This window comes from Takifugu rubripes, chromosome 11 (assembly GCF_901000725.2).
Source record: "Takifugu rubripes chromosome 11, fTakRub1.2, whole genome shotgun sequence".
NCBI lineage: Eukaryota > Metazoa > Chordata > Actinopteri > Tetraodontiformes > Tetraodontidae > Takifugu > Takifugu rubripes.
Genome location: NC_042295.1, coordinates 1,090,733 through 1,116,025, shown reverse-complemented (window position 1 = coordinate 1,116,025; position 25,293 = coordinate 1,090,733). Strand labels below are relative to the sequence as shown.

The 25,293-nt window shown below is 51.8% G+C and overlaps 1 protein-coding gene across 1 annotated transcript in view; it reads right to left on the bottom strand.

Moving 5' to 3' along the window:
• LOC101079938 (breast carcinoma-amplified sequence 3-like) overlaps window positions 1–25,293 on the bottom strand; it is a 66,217-nt gene that overhangs the window by 19,505 nt on the left and 21,419 nt on the right. The window contains 5 exon segments of the mRNA XM_029843809.1: window positions 9,935–10,271; window positions 13,291–13,424; window positions 21,731–21,824; window positions 24,150–24,221; window positions 24,224–24,322. Coding sequence (XP_029699669.1) covers window positions 9,935–10,271; window positions 13,291–13,424; window positions 21,731–21,824; window positions 24,150–24,221; window positions 24,224–24,322 — 736 coding nt within the window.

Genomic DNA, 25,293 nt, shown 5'->3' with positions numbered 1-25,293 from the left:
CCCCACCCCCACCTCCACCTCCACCTCCACCTCCACCAACCTTTTCCAATGGCCGCTAACAGAGGAAGGAGGACGGCGAGGCAACGGACCACGGGCACAAAGAGGCGAGGGCGAGGCGGAGGGACGAGAGGCGTCGGGCTCCAGACGCGGGCCGTGATTTGATTAATGACCGGGGCGTGATGTGCTCGTGAAGCAGTGACACATGACGTCTCATGGAAAGAAGACCCGTCCATGCAAATCCGGCGCCGTCGCCGTCGCCGTGAGAACAACCCCGACCCCGCCAAAAAGGTCCCGAGTCTGTCACCTGAGCCAGGGCGCTCTTTCTCCCTCAGCCCATCCGTCCGTCCATCCATCCCCGCCTGTCTCAACAGCATTTGCATCCTATTCTCACATCAGACCTCTCTCGGGCTCCTTTGCGCCCGTTCCCTCTCCTCCGCCGCCCCCGCGTCACGCTATCTCATGTTGCTCCCAACTCTTTTAATCCCCGATTTGCATCCGATACAAGCGGGAGGCTCCCAATGAGGACGGGACGCGCTCCCAAGACTGCGCGTGTCAACACGAGCGCGTCCCATTTGAATCGGGTGGGAAGAAAGCAACACAAAAAGAATACAGGCCTGAGGTCTGGAAAAGTGCTGCGGGGGGGCCGGGTTGGACAGGTTGAGTGATGATCGGGGAATTAGCGGAGACCTCGAACCCGAAGATGAATTTGCAGCTGCGAGACGGAGGGAAAAAAAAGGAGCGGGGAGGACAAGAAAAACAATACCAGGCGCTCCGCAGCACTGGGAGCGTTTTATGGTCCCATTTATTTTCCTTACTTCCTTAATTCGGCATCCAAAAAAGATCAAGCCTTCTCCGCTTTAATGAGCCGCCCGGCTGACGGGATCCGACCTCGGCCCCGGACGGGCGCGTGTTTCAGAATCAAGCAAATGCGACGCCTCAAAATGGATTCCTGCTCATCCATATGAAAATGGACCTCTACAAGGTCGCCGACATTTGCATGACCCCCCACCCCCTCCCCACCCCCCCAACCAGAAAACGGAGAATTTGGCACTCGCCGCAATCGGTATTTCTGGGAGTAGCAATCGAAGTCCTCGGACATCAAAGCAACTGTTGCACCAGGAAGGAGAAATAACGACAACAGCACCGCAGGTAATTTAAAAAAAACCAAAAAAACCACCAGGTGATGTTGGTGGGTCGGAAAACTGAGAAGGATCAAAGACCATAACCAACAATCCATCAAAACGAACATTTTTTCAAGAAGATCAAAGAAGCAACCTGACAGAAGGACTTATAAAAGATTTCAAAGCATGAAAATCATCATTTAATCATTGTGCCACCAGCAAACATCCGTCTCTTCCCACTTTCCTCCATTCAGAAGTTTCCTACATGTTCAAGGAGGGAGGGATTAAAGCAAGAGGAGGAAGAAGAATGAAAGGGGGTGGGGGGGGGTCTGTTCTACCATCCCAAATCCCCAAAGCATCATTATTAAAACACTCACTTCCACGGAAAGGGGGGGGAAGAGAGGGAGAGGAAAAACAGAAGAGAGGAGAAGAAACACGAAGACAAAAGGGAAGAAAAGGAGGAAGAGGGGAATAAAGGAGCGGGGTTCCCCCCCCCCCCCCGCCCGGACCCAGGAAAAACAAATTAAAAGAGCCTTTATAAAACACAGATGCTGCAAAAAAAATAAACTTCACCCGATTTAGTGTTTTGCAAAGGAATCAGACAACTGGTGGAAAAACCATCGGCTGCTTTTTGTCTCCTCTTCCTTCCTCCCCCCCCCCCCCCCCCCCCCCCGTTAGGTATCAGCACAGTGGACAGATCTATCTCTTCACCCCCCCTCCGCTCTTCCCTTTGTGCGCTGATCCTGCTGGACTGCTATTTTAAGGCGGAGAAAAGCCGAGGTCAGGCCGGCCTGTGTGAAAATGGCTTCCTGCCCGGTCCCCCGCTCCCAAACCGCAAGCTAACGGGGAAGTTTTATTGGGAGTCCTATTTGGGAACTTTTTATTAAAGTTTCTCATGTCGAACGACATGAAAAAAAACACCCGAAAATCTCTAAAAAAGGCCCCTTTTTTTGTTTTGAAATCCTAATTTTGTCATTACATGTGAGAGCTCATAAACTCATTGAGCGTTGATGGGAAGTGAATAGAGTTTGGAATTTAGCGAGGCTAATTTAGCGATAGCTTCCAAATCCACGGGCTCAGATGACACGACCCCGTCTGTGCGCGAGCGGTGGCGTGCACGACTACGTCAAGTCGCTGTTTATAAAAGGCTCAATTAAAGCCTCGTCTGAAGCTCCGCGAGTGGAGCCCCCGACATATACGGAACAGATGTGTCGTCGGGGAGGGACGCCCCGATCGATCGCACGCTAGTAGCACGCTAGCTCGCTGATGCACGCTCACGTTTCCACGTGTTTGGGCCTTCGGTCTGGGATGGCGGGAACAGCCGGAGGTCGTTCATGTAGCTAGCGCAGATAGCACGGAGCAGCTACAGCAACATCAAAGGCCCGGAACGCTTTTAACGGGAAGATTCTGGGATATGTGCACGTTTCACACTAGACTATATTTTAACAATATATATTTGCATTAAATATCATTATGAATTTTGTCAATTTGCAACCTTAAGGTGTGTGTGTGTGTGTGTGTGTGTGTGTGCGGAGGAAGCACGGGAAGCTTCTGACAGTTTTAATGTTAAAAACAATAAAAATTCCACATAGAAACTAGAAAATGTGTGAGACTGGAATAAAAAACCACTGATTTATGATGATTTACTGAGGAGGCCGTCATCAGTACTGACGAGTTCTCAGTACTGACGAGTTGATTATTTTAGATCACACACACCAATGACAGGAAAATTCCGTGTTAGTCGGTGGGAGTATCGGGAATAGTAGCTGGATAAATGCTGGGACTGTGCGGATGTTTTAGGGTTGCCACCAGGAACGTGAACAATTGCAGTTCTAATTGTTTTAGAACGCTTCAGAACTTATTAGACTTTGTTATCGCGGCGGCACATCTGACTTTATTGGCTGTTTTCAGAAAAACAGGATTTGATTTGATTAAATTAGATCCAATTTTTATGTTGTTGATTAAATTTTGTCTCACAAAAAATAAAAAATAAATTAATCACAGTTGGCAGGACAACGAGTGGGAGCAAAAAGAGTAAAAACAGGGATTATTTAGGTTTCTATTCAGATCCAATTCTATATAAAATATGAAATAAGACTAAACGCACGTCTTCCTGTTGCAACACATAAATAAGAAATAATCCAAAATCTACTGACGGAGACAGGAAAAGCGTCATATTCCCTCATTCGTTTACCGTCCATGGATTGTCTGACATTTCTGAACGGGCCTGATCCGAGGATGATGGATGCAGAGCAGGGAGGGACGGAGGCGCCGCAGCTCCGGGGGCGTGACGGCGCCCTGGCCAGAGTCTGATCAGCAACACGTTTTGTCCTCCCGTTATCAAATCGGACTAAAATCGCAGGTGTCCTTCAAAAAGCCCGTGAAATACCTGCTGGACCGAGTCCAGGGCTTCTATTCCCCTTTTTATTGTTGGGAATTTAAAATCGAATTAAAAAATGAGTGAAAAAGGATGAAAAAAGATCAGGAAATAAAGAAAGCAGCGGCGGAACGTGCACGTAATGGTTAGATAATGAAATAATATTTAGGGAAACACTTTTAGAGGACGTAACGGACGGGGCGGGGGGAAGAAAAGGTGTGTGTCAGGAAGATGGAGCCAGGAAGATGGAGCCCCCGCAGGGGACAAAAGGAGGGATGTGGACCGCTATTGATTCTGCCACAATGGAGGGTTTGGGCTCTTCAGAGCGTGCACTTTTCACTCCGCGGAGGAAATAAGCTTGAAGCCACAAGTGCCGCCCGTGTGTGTGTGTGTGTGTGTGTGTGTGTGTGTGTGTGTGTGTGTGTGTGTGTGTAGCGAGCCAGCTTTATTTCTTTATCTCTACCTTCCAATTTTGCAAATCAAATAATGATGAGTGCAGCAGCGTGCACCCGCTGATAAGAGGGTTTAGCGGTTGCTCAGATTGAGTTATTAGGGTGCGTCTAAAAAGGACGGAGGGCTCTGGTGGGGCCCGGGTGCCTGCCAACATGTATACACTCCCTGCTGGGTGTATTTTGGGTTGCTTTAAAAGCCCTGAAAATACAGGGGGGCGGCTAATTCTGAGGGGTGGCAGCTCGCTCCGTGGCAGTGTGGGTTTTTTGGTGCCGAGTTCTCTCCTTTCACAGACTCCGGGGCCTCGGCGACCACCGCTAACGGCGGCTAGCTCACGTCGAGAGCTGAATCTTGGCGGTGCGGCAGGTTGACGGGAAGAGAGGCGTTTGTCACGTCTCCGTGGAACAGCGATGTGCAGCGTGGGGGGGGGGGCAATTCGGAATGAGAGCGGAGGATAAACAGAGTTACACACGTAAACGGCTGAGGAAACCAAGGGAAAGATTAGAGCTCAGACGTTCTGGCTGGAGGAAGTGAAGGCTTTTAATGAACGGTCACTTCCTCCAGCTCACACCCCTCCCCTACCCCAACACCACACACACACACACCGCCTCACAACAGCCCCAGAATCAGGGTAAAAAGCCGTGCAACACAACTCAGACCGTCCCTCCAAAGGCCTGCTCTTCTCCCCGCTCTCCAGACCTCAGGCAATCCTGACCACACAGCGCCACACGGAGGACAACTCCGGTACTGAAGGCTCGCGGGTGCCAATCAAATCCAGAAGTTACAAGAAGTTCGTGTTCGTCTATGACCGTGTTTAACTGAAGACAGACGCGAAGGACGTGCGTGTTTGTGGGGAGCAGAGTGATAAATTGCCTGACAGTTGACGTGAGTAGAAGTATGAGTTCCTGTTTATTCCTAAACGTCTCCGGAGCACAATGCAAACGCTGGTGGATAAGGTGGAGGAAGCGACGCTGCTGTCGCTGATAAAACGTGTGAAACAAGAGCCCCAGCGCAGATTTGTGGCGTGGACGCGCACGCCGCCGTCTCCCACATCTGCCTGCTGAACGGCTGATATTTGCTCATAACCTCTCAATACTGTTTTATGTATTTATTTTATTGAGCCGCGAGGCAAAAGCTCAAATGAAATGAACACAAAACAGCATGCTGATGTATTTAAGGTCTCTTGTAAGGTCATTTTATCCATAATGTAGCAGCATTGTTTAAATAATTAGTATAGTAATAATAATATAAATCTAATTTAGCATCGATACCTTTATTTATTCCCCACAACAGGAAGTTTTCTTGCCGACCGTGCTGATGTGTCGTTTTCTGTCTGGTGTCCGTGCGGGTCTACGGTCACGCGACATTTCCACGCGGCTCTATGACGGCGTAGATGGACGCCATGGCAACGGCGGAGGGAGAAGGGCGCAGCTACAAGAGTTTTAAGCTAATGAACATCTGGATGGGTAACGCTGCTTCAGAAGACTGATCCAAGACAGGCGGCTCATCCCGCTGAATGAAGCCTGGACCCCGACTCCGTCCCCCCCTCCCACAGTGTTTACAGGGATTTGGGATGGAAACGCTAACTGGCTGTGTTAAATCCGTGTTTAATCCCATCTTTGTGGAACAAGAGAGTTCCACATCGTCGACTGTAACTGTTTAACCGAGAGGAGCTGCACCGGCAAAAGCAGGGTCGCCCCGAGGTCGTGTACATACATGTCACACGCTAGCAGCTATGAGCTCATGTTTCCTTGGCATCGACCTCAGCGGAGATTTGCTGTTTTTCACCGCAGGACGATGACTGACGAGGGGGGGGGGGGGTGGCAGGCGAGATGAAACACAAAAAAAGAGCCCCCAAACCCAAATAAGCAAACCGTCGTCCTCTAATAGCAGAAAGGAAGTGGCCCTTTATCAACAAGTGAATTAACAGTTTCCCGTCACACCTTGTTTTCGGCCTCCCTTTTTCTGTCTGAACCAGCGCCAGGGCCCACATGGCCCACAGGGCCCACAGGGCCCACAGGGCCCACAGGGCCCACAGGGCCCCGCGCTCGGACCACCGGGGCTCCTGCAGGCTGAGGAAACAAATCTGTTGCACTGACTAATAGCCTTGTGTTGATCTCTTATGGCAACCAAAGAGCCGTGTATACACACAAAAGGCACCCGTGCATGCGAAGAGAAATGTCATAACAGTGACGAGAGTGTTGGAGAGAGAAGGAACGGAAGGAGGGGGGGGGGGGGGGGGGACCACTTAAACACTGCATCCAATTCAGAGACCCGGTAAATAGCGATAAATTATTCAAAAAGACGGTTCAAACTGCACATCCGGCGTTCCTCCTGACGCAGAGAGTTTGGGTTTTTATAAATCAGACGCGAGCTGTAAACGTCCTCCTCTGAGGGGGTCAGGAGGCGTTTGACCTCTGACCTTTCGCTCGGGTTCTGTCGCCTCCGGGATCCCCCGGACCGATGTGCAGCTCACCTGCGGCGCGGCAGAAACCCGGGCTATTAATTTGATGAAACGAGCAGGAAAGCGTGGAGGCCGGACATTTCTGTCAGCATTTATTGTACGTGCCTCCATAAACACCACATATTGCACTCTAATTGGAGAGCAAGTGGAAGCGCAGGCAGCTGTTTTGACCATCTACGGCTGCGGCGAAGGTGGCGCTCTCCAGAAAAACCAGGCCGGCCGCACAGACTGTTTTTCAAGCAGCGATAGAGAAGATAAAAGACTTCGGAACGCATTAACATTAGAAAAAAAAGGAAGAAGAAGAAGAGGGTTTTTCGATTATATGATGGAGTTGTTTTTGGAGCCCCAGCACCCTCTGCCCCGCGCTCACAACGTGCACGTACTGATCGGGCCGCGCTTTCAGGCACGGGACGGGCACCCCCGTGGGTCATCGCCTCCCATCGTGCGGAGGAAAGGAGACGGGGAGGGCTGGGGGGGGCGGGGGGGGGACACAAATAGCCTGTCCAGATTTGAACGGGGACGAGAAGACGGCCGATTGCAGCCTCTATTTTTAGGCTTGTTGATGGCCCAGGCTGGCAGGCTGGAGAAGGATGTGTACTTTTCTGCAGTTCCTTCCCAAAAATCAACGCCGTCCGCGCTGGCGACAATCACAGAGCAGCTGTTGTGGCTAGGTGGCCCCCGGGGGCCCCCGCTCGCCTCGCCCCCCCCCCCCCCCCCCGCCGCCTCCTGCCAGCCTGAGAACGCTCGCCCAAAACTCACACCCCAGCGTGCAAAAACAGGCGGAAGGCGGACCGCCCCGACGTGTTTGCATCCGGCGAAAATCGGGCGAAACAACGGCGGTTTTAATCGACGCTGGTGGCGGCGGTGGGAGGAGGGGGTGGATTTTTTTTCTAAATTTACATGCGGCAGGATGTATGAGGCCAATCTGTCTTGGAAATAACAGAGGGAGAGACGTGCGCGGCCTCGCCCGCAGAGCGCTCGCCGCCGCGCTCCGCTCGCTTGTACTTTAGCGCCGCATAAATACACGGCCGCGCTGAAAGGTGACAATCATCGTGTCGGAGACGAGAGTTCCCTCCGCCCGGCTGATTTATCGCCCCGGCGATGACATCACGCACGATCACATCCACCTGTCCGGGCGTATCCAGAGTAGTAAAATATAAACGACAGCTTTAACGTGCTATGGAAAACGCGCAGGTGTTTTTAGAGACACGGAGGATGTTCCCACATTCCGAACGGCTGGAAGGTGGACGGCGAGGGGCCAAACCGGAGGGCACGGCACACGTGGCCTAATGAACCAGCTCCTGACAGCTTATCGGTCCTATAGGTGCCGACTCGCACTGGAAGGTGTTGAATGTTTAGGAGACGGCGAGCTGGTGTCTGTGGTTTGGAGAACCGCTGTGATGGAAGAGGTGTGATGTCAGACTCCAATTTCCTTTGGATTATTATATAAACTGTACAAGTCCAAATTTATGAAGAGCTCCCATTTTGTCCAGAGCAGGCTTCATTTTCACTGTCCACCAGGTATGTCTCTCTCTCTCTCACACACACACACGCACACACACACTGATGTATCACTGAGGACTAATTGTTGACAGGTGGCCTTAATGCTCTCCTTTGAAAGAAAGTGTGATTTACGAGCAGCGTCCCAGAGACCCCGGCTTTCAGCGCCGCTACTACCGACTTATCTTCCCTTCCCTCCGACACCCCCCCCCCATCCTCCTGTTCTATCTCTCCTTCGTTCCTCTCAGTTGCACCTCATTACTTGGCCCACTCACTTTCACCTCGCCGCCCCCTTTGATCAGTTTGTCCCGTTGCGTCTCTCGTGGCGGCCGAGCGCCGACGTCCTTTTAATGTCTGACGGCCTCTTTTTCAGCGCGCAGGAATGCGCGAGGATCATGGCGTCGGGGGTTAGGGAAGGGTCTCGGGTCTAGACGGGGGAGAAGACAGGAAGGAGAGAGGATGCGAGGGCGCCGCCGTTCAGGAGGGTGCGAGAGCGCGTTTGATAACGCGATGGCTTGACCCCGACCTCGTGGCCGCAGCGTCTCCCGTCACCTCCTCTCGCTCAGCCTGAGATAACGCACATAAAAATATAGCAGTCGTCTCAGTTTTGTGCTCTGACGCGGCGACTAAACCGCAGCGCGAAACACCGACGTGTGACCTGAAGTCTAAAGTTCGGTTTATGAAATCCATCTTACACCGGGGCAGTTTCGACCCGTTTCTTTGGAGGGTTATCGGTCTGTTGACAGTACAGCTAATAAAGCACAGGGCAGATTCCTGGAAACCTCCGAGTAGCAGTTACTCATGGGTTTAAACCCAGGTTCAACCCAGTCTGACCCTCATTCTGAGAGCTGGGCAGTGAGGTAAGAAGTTAAAAAAGTCACCGTGGTTCGTGGTCGTTCAGGTTTGTAAAACGAAGCAAAAGCTGCAGAAAAGTTCTGTGGAATTAGAACCGCTCCGTTTCTAATCTGGCGCCTCTCTGAACAGTTTATCGCTCGTTCGCCCCCCCCCCCCCCCCCCCCCCTCGCCAAAAACGGGTTCCCGGAAAAGCGCGATTAGTGCGAACCGTGATATTTTACGACGCGCGACACCTCGGGGGTCACGCGGTGCGGCGGACGCAACGTGTGTGTTTGTCATCTGCAGCTGTGCCAGACTGGGACACAGACTGGGACACAGGCCGGGACACAGAGCGGGACACAGGCCGGGACACAGGCCGGGACACAGAGCGGGACAGAGGCCGGGACACAGACTGGGACACAGACTGGGACAGAGGCCGGGACACAGAGCGGGACACAGGCCGGGACAGAGGCCGGGACACAGACTGGGACACAGAGCGGGACACAGAGCGGGACACAGGCCGGGACAGAGGCCGGGACACAGAGCGGGACAGAGGCCGGGACACAGACTGGGACACAGGCCGGGACACAGAGCGGGACACAGAGCGGGACAGAGGCCGGGACACAGACTGGGACACAGGCCGGGACACAGAGCGGGACACAGAGCGGGACAGAGGCCGGGACACAGACTGGGACACAGTCCAGGACACAGGCCGGGACAGAGTACCTGGAAAAGCCCTACTGAGATGAACAGTGAGGGGAAAAAACAAATAAAAATCTGCACGGACGCAAAGTGGAACTTGAGCGCAGCCTGGGGGTGGTTGTGAATGTGTCTGATAGCGAAGCGTTAATCAATGACCCAGCCACTTCATCAACAGCCCCCGCAGGCCCCCGGCCCACGTTTATGCTGCCTTTTAAGCCAGCACCAAATTCCCTGTTCCCTGTGACCTGACGTGGGCCCACACTCTCTTCTTCTTCTGTGGTGGCACTAACATCTAACACCACCGTTTGTTGAGGAACTGCTTCCTATTTGCTTTACTTTATGGTTGAAAACAGAAGCACTGAAGTAAAATCCCTTTGTTGGCCTGAGCCTGGATTTAAGGTGTCCTGGACACGTTGGGAGTGACTCCAATATCAGACTAGCATGAAGTCCAGGAGGCTGCTCAGAGTGAACGCTAATGCCCCTCACCGTGCAGCGGCGACCCCGACGGGCTGCCGGACAGCCCCGGTATGGGGCTAGAGCGCCCTCCGATTCCTCCTCCTCCACCCAGGATGCAGCCGCCTCCTCCCACGCCTCCACCACCTGCTCCTCCTCCCACGGCAGCCGCCCGATTCAGCTCCTGCTCGATCTCCTCGAGGCCGGCGCTCTTCTGGAACCGAGACATTCGGTTGACCACCCGGGGGGACATGTGCGTGCGGGCGCAGGGAGCGCCGCCATACGGGTTGATAGGAAACACGTGGGTGGTGCCTCGGAGGGTGCTGATGGCCACCCAGCGACTGTCCTGGGTGAAACACATGTCCTGGACCTGGGAGCAGAGATCGAAACGAGCGGTTAGAGAGGCCGAAGGCTGGAGCCGTCAGATAACGACGTCCCTGTTTTAGAAAGGTTTCAGTTAAATAAATATACGCATGTGACAGGACTCGGTACCGGATCGCAGCCTGGATCAGCTGTCTGACGGATACACAATAATGCGAACACATGTCAGCTGAACGTAACACCGCTAATCACAGCGCTCTTCAAGAGCTTCGATGACATTAACAGAGAACATCTGGAACATCTGCGACCTTTACCTACTTCGGCTTCTTCCGTTTCAGTGGATATGAGCTGGATCAGAACCAGATCCACCTTTTCCTGTCCTACCGTAAAGTTTCTGGCGCTGCTTCTCCATTTACTGAAAGGTTCTGGAGTTTTGAGCCCAAGACTGAGTCCAGGAGCCGACAGCATAATGAGCTACTGTCTTGCTAAATCAGGCCCTGATCGTACGCAGACTCTTCCCTTCATATATACGTGGCTCGGAGCGGCCGCGCAAACAGAACCGAGCATATTGTAATTAAGATCCGGGGTTCCGCTGCATCCAAGTGTTTGACAAAACATGTCATTTGGTGTAAAATACTAATGAGGTTCCAATTAGGAAGGAATCAGTACAAATACTTTAAAGTTGCTAGATGAGAAACGTTGGATAATATCATTCCCTTCTGCCTGGGAAACTGCACAGACTCAGAGGGCTTTTTTTTATTTTTCTTGCACAAAAAAAAAGGAATGCACATCTGGAAGTGTATCTCTATCTTTACCGGCGCTTTAAAAGCTCCCGGCAAAGTGAAAATGTGCAAATGTGTACGTTTGACTGCGGCCAAAAACCCAGAAGATTTGACGGCGTCCTTTGTTAGGTCTTCCCCCTCAAACAGGGAGCGACTCAGGAGCAGACGCTTGCAAAGATAGGATCTCCCGGAGCATGTCAGACATGCAGGGAACCAGACAGATCGACTGCGGGAGACAATGCCAGTACGGGACGGTGGGAGAGGGAAAAATGCACCGACACAAAAGAATCAGACCGATCGGGTGATAGCGCGCTGGATCCCCGTCCACCGTTTGACATGTTGAAGGAGGCCGGTTGTGAGGAAGGTGGACCGGGCTGGATGGAAATTAAGACGGGGCCCAGCAGAGGAGCTCGGCCCGCGCTTGGCGGGCAAATCAAGCGAGCGTTTGTACCTGCGGGCCGGTCTCATCTTTCACCGGGTCAGGCTCGGTAATCGGCCCCGGCAATGACGGTTAATGGGGCATCCTCGGCATCCCAGACAGCGGCCTTGCTCCGCCTAGATGAGTGAAAGAGGAGGCCCGACCGGGCCGGCTCGGAGCTGAGAAAGAGCTACTTTGTGCGCGCCGTAATGGGTCGTCACGGAGCTGTCAGGGAGCCCAGCGCGAGGGGACCGTTTTTATCGGGCGGGACATCGGCTGGAAGGCTGCAGTGGCGGTGTGACGGCCAGCTACTGCAGATATCAATCAGCCTGAAATGATCTTGAAAAGGCGGAATGTGAATGTGTCAGTGTGGAGGTTGTACATTCCACGTGGGGGGGCGGGGGGGGCGGGGGGGGGGGTTCTGGCCTTCCCTTCTGCAGGAAGACAGACGCCAAAATCTGTGATTAATGCGTCTGCGAGCGAGGAAAGGCAGAGGGTAAGAGCGCAGGGTGCCGATGCTGAGCGCTGCTTTCCCGTCCCTGTTAAAAACGTGGCGATCGGCACAGGCCCGACACACCTGACCGGGGAAACCTGGCGCCGGAGAAACGGCTACCGAGAAGGAAAGGGAGATTTGGGATATCGGATTATGTAAATGAAGGCAAACACAGGGAGGCGAGACGCAATCACAGCTGAAGGTACAAGGCCTGGAGAGCTGCCCCCGTAACCTCGGCGACAAGCCCTGGCCGCTTTGCCCCGTGGCTCCACTCTCATCTACATTCTGGCCTTCTTTCAGCCTCTTACAGCTGTTATCAGCTGCGGGTGTGTTTACCTGGCCTCGGGTCACTGACAGCCCGCCGCATGTTTGACCGCTGGAGACAGATAAGGCGTCTCCCCACCCACCTAACTCAAGACTTTATCACTCCTCGCTCTGTGTCTGAGCATGTGTGTGTAAGAGAGAGAGTGTGTGGCGATAACCCCCTGGCCCAGGCACTCGGCTGAGGCCGGCTTTCAGTGTTTACAGCGGGTCAGATCAAAGCAGGCTCAGCGTGCAGCCGGTCAGCGGACCTGCCGTTTGGTTACACATTAACTCCAGGCAGGCAGCCAGAATGTGTGTGAGCGATAGCGTGTTTTCCTCGTCAATAATCCTGAACCCAACAAGGCCCGAAGTGGCTTTGTTGGATAACTAAGAAAATTTACAGCCGAGACGGCGGGAGGAACTCGGAGAGCTGAGATGTTGCCGCTGTTGTTGCCAACTGGTGGTTTTGCTTAGAACCTCAGCAAAGGCCGCGTCTCCACGCTCCTGCAGCTGTTTCTGATGAGGCGTTCGACACACGGGCAGATTCTGCTGAGGTTGTTTCAGATTATTAAAGAAAAAAACCACCTGTGCTAACTTTCACCTGGATATTCAGCATCATTTATGCACGCGGCCACGCCTCCTTTCTGTCCAAATGGGACAAAAAACGGAGAAGGGACGTCACAAAGCTCTCTGACCACAGTCATGTGTCCTATGGCAGCAGGACGGGAGGACACACATGATGACTGCTGTTCCAGTCGGTTCAAAGGACAAACGGGTGATAATGCGCTCCAGCCTGGCTCCGCGCTGCTAACGAGTGTAAAACAGAACCAATAAATCTTGAACACACCCACTGACAAACAGCAAGAATGTTTTTGTTGGTAATCTTTGGCAGCGGCCGACGTTCTCCCATCATTTCTGTTTTAAATTTGCTGTGGGAAACATTTTAAGCTGAAGCCCTCTTTATATAAACAGGCTTGTTTTGGGGGTTCGGGGCACTTTATTTAATTAGCTGTACAAAAAAAACCCCAACTAAGCAGCGTTTAATGTGTGTGTGTGTGTGTGTGTCTCAGACCTTGGCCTCCGTTTCCCCTCGATGTAACGTATAGAGATGGTGCACGGCGCTCTGTGAGGACGCCCAGGGGTGGGTGAGGATCTGGAAGACGTGGAAATCGTGTCCGAGAGCGTCGGCAGTCACCAGGAGCATCCCTGCAAAGAACACACGGGCTTCAGGAATCACGGCCGTGACGCCACCCTGTCCTCAACGTGCAGATATGATTCGTCTCATCCGCTGGTTTCCAGTTCAGCAGCTGCCATCTTACAGCACAACGTACATTTGGCTTTTGCATTCGACAAATGCAACCCCTCTTTTTTGCCCAACGCAGATCAATTAGCCAAATAAATAATAAATAAGCTGGGAGCGCAGTCAATAAATGTGTTTTAAATCAATCAAAGCTGCTCCCTGAGAGGATTGCTCGTGCTTTCCCGAGTTGTATTATGAGAAATCTAACAGCAAAGTGACTTGTTAAAGGGACTAAAAGGCAGAACAACCCGGTGCATCACCTCCAACTGGACTGGAGTGAATTCCAAAGCTCAGGACTCTGCGTGGTCCAGCGGCAGGTGTGTCCAGCGTGTGTGTTCCACCTTCCACACAGGCGACGCTAGCTAGGCAGCGCGCTTCTGCCACTTCCTGTTCCATTTCCTGTACCCCTCTGGTTTTTAAAATGTCTTAAAACTGCATTTAGAAGAGAATTTGTGCATGTTTGAACAAGGAAACTGACACATTAACGCCAGCGCTCATCAGCAGACAAGATGATGAGTGTCTAGAAAAGAGAGAATCGCATCCACATATGGTTATGGGTGTGTAACCCGCCCCCTACCGGTGACATGCCCGTTCATTTGGTCCTCTTTTATTTGAAGCTCGTCAAACTCCAGAAAGTATAGGCCCTCGCCATAAACAACATGCTCAACAAACCACACCAGAACAAACGTGGAGCTAAACTGGCCCGGCGTGGACGAACGCCACACTGGAGCGCAACCCAGAACCCATCCCAGAGGTGTTTGGAGATGCTGCAAACAAACCCCGCGGCCCGGACCGGCCCGGCCCGGCCCGGGCCAGAAAGCTGGCGGCGGCGCCGCTGATGCAGACGGGGGGGATCTGAAATAAATGTCCAGACCTCGCATCTTTGACGACTCCCAGGCACGAGTGATATTAAAGTAATTAGTAATTTCCCTTTGAGTTTTTCACAGTGGAATCTTTCATGTGGAGGCTGCAGTAGGTTTTAATTAGTGGCGGGGCTTTATTGGGTGGCACGTGAAATGGGAAAAGAGGAGGCTGGAATGGCGCGGGATTAAAAGGACTCGGCAACACGTGACGGAGATGGAAAACACTTCTCCGGGAAGAAGAAAAAAGCAAGTGCGCTGCTAAATGCTGCACATGATTCATAGATGAAAGCTTTGGTGAAGGGGCGGATTGTTTTTGGGATGCTGCAGGGAGGGAGGGACAGATTGGAAGCACTCTCGAGGTCATGCAGGTTACCAGAGGTGGAGGGGAAAACATCAGAAGCGCGGCCAAGTGAAGTGTGGATTAAGACGGCGGTTAGCTATTCATGCTGTATCAGAGCGACCAGAAAGCCATAGAGCTGAGGCGCAGGGCCCGTAAACTCTTCAAAACCCACGCCCCAAACGAGGTGCCAAGCCACAAGAAGAATTTGCGTCAACTTGGAATACAGAGGAAAAAAGAAAAAGAAAAAGGACGGGGCCCTTCTAATTATAGAGTCTGGAAACGGAAGCGCAGGGTGATTAGGAGTTGAGGCGCTGCGGTGTGTTTATCTGGGAGCTTCCTCTCCCTCTCCAACACTCGCTCCCCCACACTCCACTCCACTTTCTTTCCTTCCTTTCTTCCTCCTCTCTGTCTCGGTCGGGCCCTGCACCACCCAGAGGCTGGAGGGGAACGGTCCTTGGGTTTCTGACGGATGAGAGTTGGCCGCGGTCCTCCGGCCGGGGCCGGGCCGCTCTCTTCTGCTGATGGCACAGTCTGGGCTCCAAAAAAGCAACAGCTCAAAGGACGGCTCTGGGAGCACAAGTGGCCCGGGACTGGGGGGTTTTGCGGGCTTGTTGAAATACAGAGGCCCTCGCTGTGAGGCGTCAGTGGGTTAGCCTGCGGCAAAGCCAAATTAAAAAGCAGCCGAGCCGTTCGAAGAGTGAAAAGAGAAAGTTTCAGGGAAAACAGAGGTTGGCCGGGGCAACGCTTGACACATCCTATTTATAACACCTCCACGCAGAGGTTACAGTGTTATTTATGATGTTTTAATACCAAAATCCTGGCACAGGCACTCGGGCTAGCGCTAAACTGAAAGGGATGGCTTCTAATTTGCCCTATGTGCAAGACAGACGTGCGGGACGCGAGGGACATGATATAATCACTTCCCTAAATATCCGGATCGTTTGGCTTCTTTTCCTCCCTAAAAATGGGGTTTGTCTTGTTTTGCTACAGGCATTAATGTCCCATCGCTGACCATCCAAACAGAAAACATCTGCTCAGTCCCAATAATAGTGGGAGGATGTTTCATTTGCAAAAGTGGTGGGGCAGGCATTAGTTCAGAGGCAGATGTGATGAGAGAGAGACACTGGCAGAGAGAGAGAGAGAGGGAGGGAGGGAGGGAGGGAGGGAGGGAGGGCACGACTTGGCAACACAAAAGGCCACAACAAAACTAGTACCCTTTCTAATTAACAACACTAGGCTAAAGAAAAGCTTTGAAAATCTCAAAAATCTCAAATTAGAACCATATGGAAGACATAAAGCTCACAAGATGGAGTACTTCAGGGACTCTGATAGCTCACGGTTGCTGGGACACATAAACTTCAGAGCAAATGAGTCCATCACGCAAATGAAAGAGTATCTGCTCGGTCTTCAGGAGTGGCAATTTGTGGGGAAGGATGGCGCTTTTTGTGTGACTGGAACATGTGCTGGGCGGGTACAACACGGAGGACGCCGCAGCGACGTCTCACACCAGCGTTCGTGCTGTGGCGAGGGAGCTGACCACCAATACGCATCATCGTTGACGCCGATTGGTCCATTCAACCCTACTTTTCATTTGTAATTGACTGATTTTGGTCACACGGACCTCAGGGTTCAGTGACTATAGAGCGGGGTGTTTACATATTTGTTTGTTTAGAAAGGAAAGAGAGGTGGTGTTGTTCTCCTTCTGCCCGCCATTGGAGCCGGCCTCTGGTCCTACTGGACCTGCGTGAACTCCGCCCCGACTCACTGCCCACTAATCCAGAGTCCCAGTGAATCCTTTTCCTTCGCTTTCCTCTGGTGTTTTTCCCAGCAAACATGTTCTCACAGCAGCTTAAAGAGAACTTTAACACCAGCGCCCTTTTGATGCCATGTTTGAAAATCCCCAAAACAAATTGTGCCTGTCCACAACCCCCTGATAAAGAATTTGGGGCTGTGATCAGCACTTAATCCCCTTTCTGAGCAAACACGCAGACACCGGGGCTGCGGAGGAAAGCTCCTCGCATTTCCTCCGCCTCTTTTAAAATACTTAGACTTCTGTTCGGTCGCGTTAACTCACAAAATCCCTTTAAACGTTCACCGCCACTGGTCAGAGGTCCGATTTCACACCGCTGCGACCGTCCGCTGACCAAACACAAAGAAAAGAGGAGCCTGCGCATGTGTGGCGGCATCAGAACATTTGGGTTTTTAATTTCAGCGTGAAGAAAAAAAAGCTTGGCAAACCAACAATGGCATGAACCAGCTGTGTGTCAGCAACACACACACACACACACACACTCACACAGAGGACGCCATTTAAATTCAATCGAAACGACTGAGATAAAATACCCGCGTTCCCCCGAGAATGGACCTACTTTGAACACGGAGAGTCAGGTTTCGGCATTTTCGGGACCACAAACTGGGAGCGAGTCAGACAGCGCTGACGTTCCCGGACCCATCAGGAAAGGATATTAGCCGGTTTTATGTCTCTGGCTGCTATTCCAGCTTGAATTGGACTGAATATTCGGGGGCGTTTCATACATATGCAACACCATTTGAACTCAGTGCATCAGGTGAAGCCACAGGGATGGGTTTTTCCATAATAACCTTAACATTATCAGTTTTAATATGAACAATAAAGAGGCAAACCCGACACGGTCCTGAATCAGAACCATCTGTCGACGCTGTTGCCAGCACAAACAAAGCAGAGGTCCGATCACAGGAACACGAACACGCCAATTTACATCTCCCCCATCTCGCCACCCACCTCCACACACTGGAAAGAAGTTACAAATGAGCTGCAGGTCACCACCGCGCGTGGGCTGCGAGCGAATCCATCGTACCGGGGAGTCTGCTGTCGGAGGCGGAGAGATGAATGTCCGTCCTGCGAGCTTCCCCGAGTCCCCCTGGCCGCTCCCACTGATAGCAGGTGACCAGTCACCGCGTTTCAATCCCAATAAAACCACTCTGGAGTTCAACCGTCGGCGTTCCCGAGGCCTGGAAGTCACAGGTGATTTATTCTAAACGTTCACCGCCCGTAATTCCTCGCACGGAAAAGTTAGTGGCACTGTCTCACTGGTGAGAAGGTTCCCCTGGTCGTCTTTTCAGGACAGTTTGGATACATCAAAATAAGTTATCAGCGAGGCTCGGATGGAGCCATGCGCTCATGCCTCGGGACATTGTGGCGCGAGACAAACGAGGTGAATTACAACGTTCTGCAGAGACCCGTTGGCCACGCACGGTCTGAAGAGACGGATGACAGGAGGAGGCGATAAAAGAAGCTAAAGCATCTGAGTCATGTCAAAGGTTGAACCGTGCGATCAGCTTGGTTTCAATCCTTCGTAGGAGGAGCAGGAGGAAAAGCGGTGATTGACAGCTGAGTCCTGCTAACAGGACGCTGGACAGGTGGAAACTGGATATTAGGGTCGCTACAGCAGCGTGCCTGGATATCTATCCCAGCCCCAGGCTTGCATAGGGGTGTTGCGGGTATAGTCACCACCTCACTACTGCACGCCGGACACCACCAGCGTGCTAACACCCCTCCCCAGCGCAGGGGTCCACCACAGAGCAGGATAATATGCAAACCACAGACGCCTCCAGGAACGACTGGAGGAACGCGATAGCATTCCTGGAATATGGTGGATGGAGCTGGCCTCACCCCAGTGAACCCGAAGGATCCCGGGCAGCGTTTCCAGGTAACACAGGACGACCTCAGACATCCGTTTTCCCCGTCTCGACATGTAATATGGTGGCATTTTAATGTCGAGGCCGACCGCCGCGTGTTTGGAGTCATTTCCTGGTCTCTGACTCAGGCCTTGGAAAGTTTGTAAAAGACTCTCTAAATTCAGTCCCCAACTTATCAGTCGGGGAGGAGCGAGTTTCCACTGGCGGCGCTGAGAAGGCTCCGGCAGCGAGCGGCGCAGTAAATCAAGCATCGGTACCAGCTGCGTCACACTAATTACTGTCTTGGTGTGAAGACACGACTCAATCCATGCTAAATGTGTGGCTATAAATGTGCGGCTGAGAGAGGACGCCTGTGTGCGGGGAATTCCCCTCGTGTTCAACATGTGCGTGCGGGTCCGGGGGTTTTTGTCGACGGCCTGCTTTCTTTCACACATCAGTGGGATGGAGGGACAGAGTTATTACACCACGGAGAGTTGTCCTGACGGTGCAGCTGCCTCCATGGTCAGGCTCAACAGGCCAGCCTATTCATTAGATGGGCCCGCTCCTAAAGCAGGACTATGGTTTATGGGACAGTTCAGCCTTGATTCATCAGACATTATTTCTGGCTTTGATGGAAAATTAAAAACACAGTTTGGATTTTTCTTTTTTAATATAGTCTTATCCAAAGGCAAGACTGGAAGAATTCTGTATGTTCTTCCATATGCCAACAGCAGAGTGGTGCTGCATAGATGACTGTACACTTACTCATTATTAGAGCCAACTTCCCAGTTATTCCAGGCCAGTCCAGTCCAGTAACGAGGTTCTGATGCTGTTACCCAGCCCTAAAGAGCAGGACCGGTCCAGTTTGCTGCTACTTGTGGACTATTTCGAGAGGTCAAAGTCTGCAAAGAGAACGAACTAAAGAGGAATCAGACGTGGCCCCCCCCAGCGCGGAGCAGAGGGCGGCGACTCCTACGGTTTCTGGATCAACTGCTACATCTAGTGCCAGTCACAGTCAAAAAGTCACGCTCGAGTTGTTGGACAATATCGCAGTCGTAAAAATATGAGCGTGTCCTGACCTTGGCGCCGCACCTAACAATCAAGTCAAGGATCGTTAAGGACAAGTACAGAGGACGAGACGTGAAAGAAAACAAGCAGACACACATTGCAGCTGTTAAAGAGGGCGCTTGGCCGCTGCATTTCATCTGCGTCCCTCTAATTACACCGCCAAGAATAGATCCGCGGATCCGCCGAAGCGCCAGCCGCCACACCAAGACGCGGCGGTCGCCGCTCCGCCCTCTGAACGGCCTCCAACACACACAAGCCACTGGGGTTTCTTACATAACTCTTCCCAGCCAAGACTTCTGGCCTTTTCAGCCTCTGTTGGAGTCAAATCATTGTTTCCTGCTCAACTCTTGTTTGGGCTTGACCGCCGAGGAGGAGGGGGGGGGGGGGGGACGGACGGACCTTCGGCGTGAGCAGGAGGGCGGTTCGGTCAAAGCCACGTCCCTGGAGCTGGAAGAGAACTCAGACCACTGAAGCCATCGCTCAGGATTTGGGGGCTCTGATGAAACTGCAAAGTCTCTAATTATGGGACGCTCGATGGCAGGCTCCTCTGAGAAGAAAATGAATTAAACTGCGATGAAACTTTACACTCCAGCGACTCTTTAACCTCACTGCACATGCTAACTGCGACCTTGCTCCAGTCCAACAAAGACTCTATTTTTAGGGCGGCCGTAATCTAAACACGCGTTAAATGCTCAGAACTGTCTACTCAGCAGTTTGAAGCCAACGGTCACATGTTCTGTGATCACTTGAGGGTGGAATTCTACACACATGCATATATTTTTAGCTTTCATAAGCAATGACAGAGAGGTGGAGAGATGCTAAACCGGGGCGCCCAAATCCAAGGCCGGGTTTTGTGTCCGACTAGCTTTCACCTGAGATCCCACGTTCATTGGAGGACTGGTACAACAGAAAACCCGGCTCTGCTCCGGCCCAGGACCTCACCTATTCTACCTTCACGTGCACAGTTCATAACTGGACTTCTAGGTAGGAAAAGACCGCTTTGACAAGCGCACGTCTTTTAACAAACAATAAATACACATCGTGAAGGTTTTTGCAGGTGGATCTACAGCGAAAGCGTCAGAGATGAACGCACGCACGGGCTCCTGATGTTCGGCCACAGACATCAGGTCTGGAATGCAGAGATTAAAACGTGTGATGTAAAGCGGCCTTAAGCTGCACTGGACTGGTTTGTGTTCCGCGTGCGGGTTTTTGGTGAATCGAGCGTGGGAGAAGGTGGGCCGGGGAGAAAAATGCCTCGTCTGACTCAGGCTGCAATATCACTCTGTTCACACTCAGATGGAGCTGCTGAGTTCAGACATAAGTCTTTATGAAGTGAAGGATTCTTGGGACTCGGAGGTCATAGGGTGAGAGCCATCTCTCAGCAGCTCCTTTATTAACTGCACATGCACGCATCATATACGTGAAGATAAGGCTCACACATGCCAGAGTCACGGGACCATGCACGGCCTGACACGTCGTGCGCTCCATGAGCCGGCCTTTCCGCGCCTTAGAAAACCACTACTGTCCCTTCCCTTCGGAGGCGGAAAGGTCGGCGAAGCTGGGAACGCGGGAAGTGTGGCAGAGAGGAGGGAATGGTTGATACATGGCGGTGGAAAATGTGCACGGGGAATTCAAAAAAACAGTGCATGCATTGGATTTCAGAAGCTTGGACACATCTTGACAGGCAGCAGGTCTAAAAGACCAAACCATGTAGTAAAAACACAAAGGAATGAAGCAGAAAGACTTCCAACCCTGCTGGGACCTCGGAGCGCCTGTGAACACCGGCAGGATTCAAAGGAAATGGTGGAAAAATCTAGCGTGCGCACACTGCTCATTTTGGCAGGAATCTGCCCTTGTTAGACAAATCAAAGATTATAAACCCATGCGCCATCCTAAATATGAGGCTGGAAGAGAAGCGTCTCGTCTATTTCTATTCATATCGCGTCTCTTTTCTGTGGATCTGATGGAGGCCGGTGTAGCTCACAGGCCCCGTTTACTGACTGCACGGCCGGGTTCCTGTGTGACGTGCACGTGCGGCCTGCGCTGGTGAGCGGAGCAGCAGCTCCACTGTGGAAGACATGAATCAACGGGCAGATCTGGGCGCGATAGGAGTGCTGCAGCCCAGCTGAGGAGATGGGAGGAGGCAGCCAGAAGCCCCTTCAGAGCTGAAGGAAAGTGTGATCACCCTTCTGCTTTTCATGGCTTCCAAACGTGCCAGAGCGCTCCCGTGAATGAGTGTGTGTGTGTGTGTGTGTGTGTGTGTGTGCGTGCAAGCGGGTCTTACCACTGGGGTTGAATTGCATGCAGGATATGGGTTTGTCATGAGCTGGGAAGTGAGCCACCACTCCCTCTCCGTCCGAGTCCTCACTCACCAAGACCTGGAGTACATATACAGACGCACGTACAAATGCACACATGCCCCACACACACACACCCACACACACACACACACGCACAGAAAAATCAAAAATCATTTTCTAACAATGAGAACATTGAAGCCACAATGGGACTTTCCCTCCCTGAAGGATTTCTCTGCACATTTTGGTTTTGGTCTGATATCATCGCCACTGTGGGACGTGTTGTTGGACATCACCTAACAGGGGAACCGCAGCACGCTAGCGTTCCTTCTGAATGTGCCATCTGCCCTCTTGTGGCTAAACATAAACCTGCTTAGCTTGAAAACAAAAGCAGTGATAAACCCCTCGAACCCCAACCTGATTAGAGCCAGCGTTTAAGCCAGAGGATGCACGAAAAGTATCCAATGATAGCGCATTTCCTCTGCTGCGACAGCAGTTTTTCCCGTAAAACAGCCAGAATGTAGCATTTAAATATATCTTTAGTATTCCCGTTTTATATCTGGACAGAAGGAAATCGCATTAAAAGTCACTTTACACAACTGGAGTTGGTTCCTGGACGCCTGCGTGAGGATGGTCGTCAAGAGAAATCTAATAAAGGCTCAGCTGAGATGTGAAGCTGGCAGAAAAGCCCTTTAGTCACAAAGACACGTTGGAAATGAGTCCAGACGTGGGACCACTTTATGTGAGAGTGAGAGAGAATATATTCAGTGGGTTAAATATGGCACCGGTCTTGCATTTTAAATAGGAATTTGTCCAAACAAGAAACAGCCTCTAAAGGAGGGTTTCGCCACAAAAAAAATAACATGAAAAAACAGAGGAAAAAAATAGGGGGGGGGGGGGAGAAGCGAAAGAAACAAAGAGGCTGGTGACATGAAGCAGATCACTTTTATTACAGTGCAGGCGGACAATGTTGTTCTGTGAGGGAATCCTGCTGGAGCCCTTTGAAACAGGAGCGCACTCCAGAGGACCCGGCGGCTCGCTGCACACCGGAGAACGTGTGTGTTCGAAAGCCGCTGTTCCAAATAAGGAATTTCAAAGCCTGGAAGACATGGGAATATCCTGGACCCCACTATCATATCCTTGCATGTTCCCAGTTCTCTCTCTCTCTCTCACACACACACACACACACACTCTCCCAGCAGCAGCCTGCCTGGTCCAGCCAGTGTTTATTGCCAGTGTATGGTTACAATGTGCCGACTGGTGACAGAGTGCAGGCCTGCTTCTGAAGGCTTAGGGCCAGCTTATGGGACAACAAGCTAGCTACAGGGCAGCTCCACTCAGGAGAGCAGAGAGCAGCGTGTGTGTGTGTGTGTGTGTGTGTGAGGCGACTACATCATCGACAAACTGTACTGTGCATTCTAACATGGCTCATTAAAAAAAGTGACAGCTACTGCCGTGTGATTAATCACGCTCTGGAGTGGCTGAGGAGAATTAAGGGGATAAAAGCGTGGTGCGTTTCTTTAGACGTTGGGGGGAATTACGGCTGAAGGCGACTGGCTTGGTTCAAACCGTGAGCACGTCGAGGCTACAATATGATACGTCTGGAGGTATACGTACAGTATCTGGGTGGGCCAGTGTTGTATAATGAGTATATGTTCCAGCAAAAATACAGCCATATATGTTTATTTAGAATTAAATGAGATGGACTGATAAATCAGAACTTGAGATTTAGGTGTTTTAGGTAACCTTTTGCTAGATTTTTCTATCTTGGTACCAACTACGCAACTAATGTAATAAATAACGTATGCAGTCTTGTGTAAAAATGGCTAGACTGCACGCTATTTTCCACGGAGCTGCCTGTAAGGTTGCAGACCCACAGCGTCTCAGACCCGAGCTGCCACCCCAGGACCGGGACTCAAAGGGTGCCTGTTAAAATATGCAGAGGAATCTCAGGTCACACTTTCAGAGTCGGGGTGAATGGACCCGAGTGTGCCCCAACCACAGGGGTGAAAAGGAAGAAAAAAAAAAGAAAGAAGGGGGGTTGAGATGTTCCTGCTTCCCACCAAACCACAGAGGCCAGAGCTGTGTTTACCTGGGTCATGTTTGACAAAACCAGAGAGTGGAGAGGCCGACTGCAGCCCGTTTAATCCGCTCCACAGGAGGCGTGCGCGTTACACGTGTGGGAAGGTTCAGCCTGGGCTCAGTCTAAGTATTTAGGATTCCAGAGGACGTATAGCTGCAGTGGTGTTGCGTTTACTGCCACGCCCTCTGCTGCGGGCGGATACCTTGTTAGCCCCAGGAACCATTAAACACACGTGAATGCATCAACCAAAAGGGCGAAGCAATGTCGCGTTAATCTGGCGGCAGTTTGCAGCTTCATTCGGCTTCTTTCAGACTCCGACTGACCTGTCCTTCGCCAACACTGTGGGTGTCGATGATGGTGACCACGCCGGGGCAGTGGGGGGCTGCGGCGGGGTGGCGGTGTGAGGTGCCGACTCCTCGTCCACGGCGCCGGCTGGGATGGTGCCTGCCAGCTGGGTGACCACTTTCCCCACCATGGTCAGGCCTGTTTTCAACGTCTGGGAGGAAAAAGGACGGAGGACTGGATTTGTATACATTTATTAAAGGTTTCCATGCTGTAAAATTTTTTTTTTTTTAAACTTCCGATCCAAACCAGAAGCCGGTTAATGCGATTCACTGGATGAGGATGAAATCAGGTTTTAAGAAGTGCAATTCATTTTAACTAATTTTGTTAAAAATTTTCAGATGTTTGTGAAGATGAGCAAGAGCTGCCAAGTATGTGTATGTCAGTGCATGTGTGTGTGTATGTCAGTGCATGGGTGTGTGTGTGTGTGTGTGTGGGGGGGGGGGGGTGAGAGGCTCCTCTGTGTCCGATTAAGGCCCAGCCTGGGTGTCTGCCTCAAACACACCTCTGTGGCTCGATTGAGGGAAATGGATAGTGCTGCTTAAGTGGAGTCTATCTCACCTACTACACTGTCTTTGCCTAATGGAGTGCAATGTGTGTGACTGTGTGTCTGTGCATGTGTGTGTGTGTGTGAGAGAGAGAGTGTAAGCTCCAAAGGGGCCCCAGAGAGCCTAATCAGGCATTCAGACTAGGCGGCCCTGTCAATACAGCATGGCGCCTTGCGTTTGTTGGGTCTAAGGATTGCCAACTGTCTCTCTCTGCCACTTGGGCCGGCACGCTAACAGTCCCTGCTGCCTCTGTGCATGTGTGTGTGCATGTGCACCTGCATTTAAAATGCCAGAAGCGCCATCAATTATTAAGTGAGGCGTTTGGCTCCTAATTGAGCAACACTAATGTGTTTTCTAATCACTGCAGTTGTGGAGTTCTTAGTGGTAGTCCAAACAGGAGCTATCGATCTGCTGATGGGGGGGGGGGGGGGGGGGGTGTGGGGGGGCTGGATGAAGATCATGTCTGATGGCTGCCAAGAACACTTGAACATGCCCGCATCTGCGGCCTGATGTCACCTTCTAAACAAATTAGGACATGATTTATGTGAAAGGTTTTCCCTCTGTGATCTGATGGAGG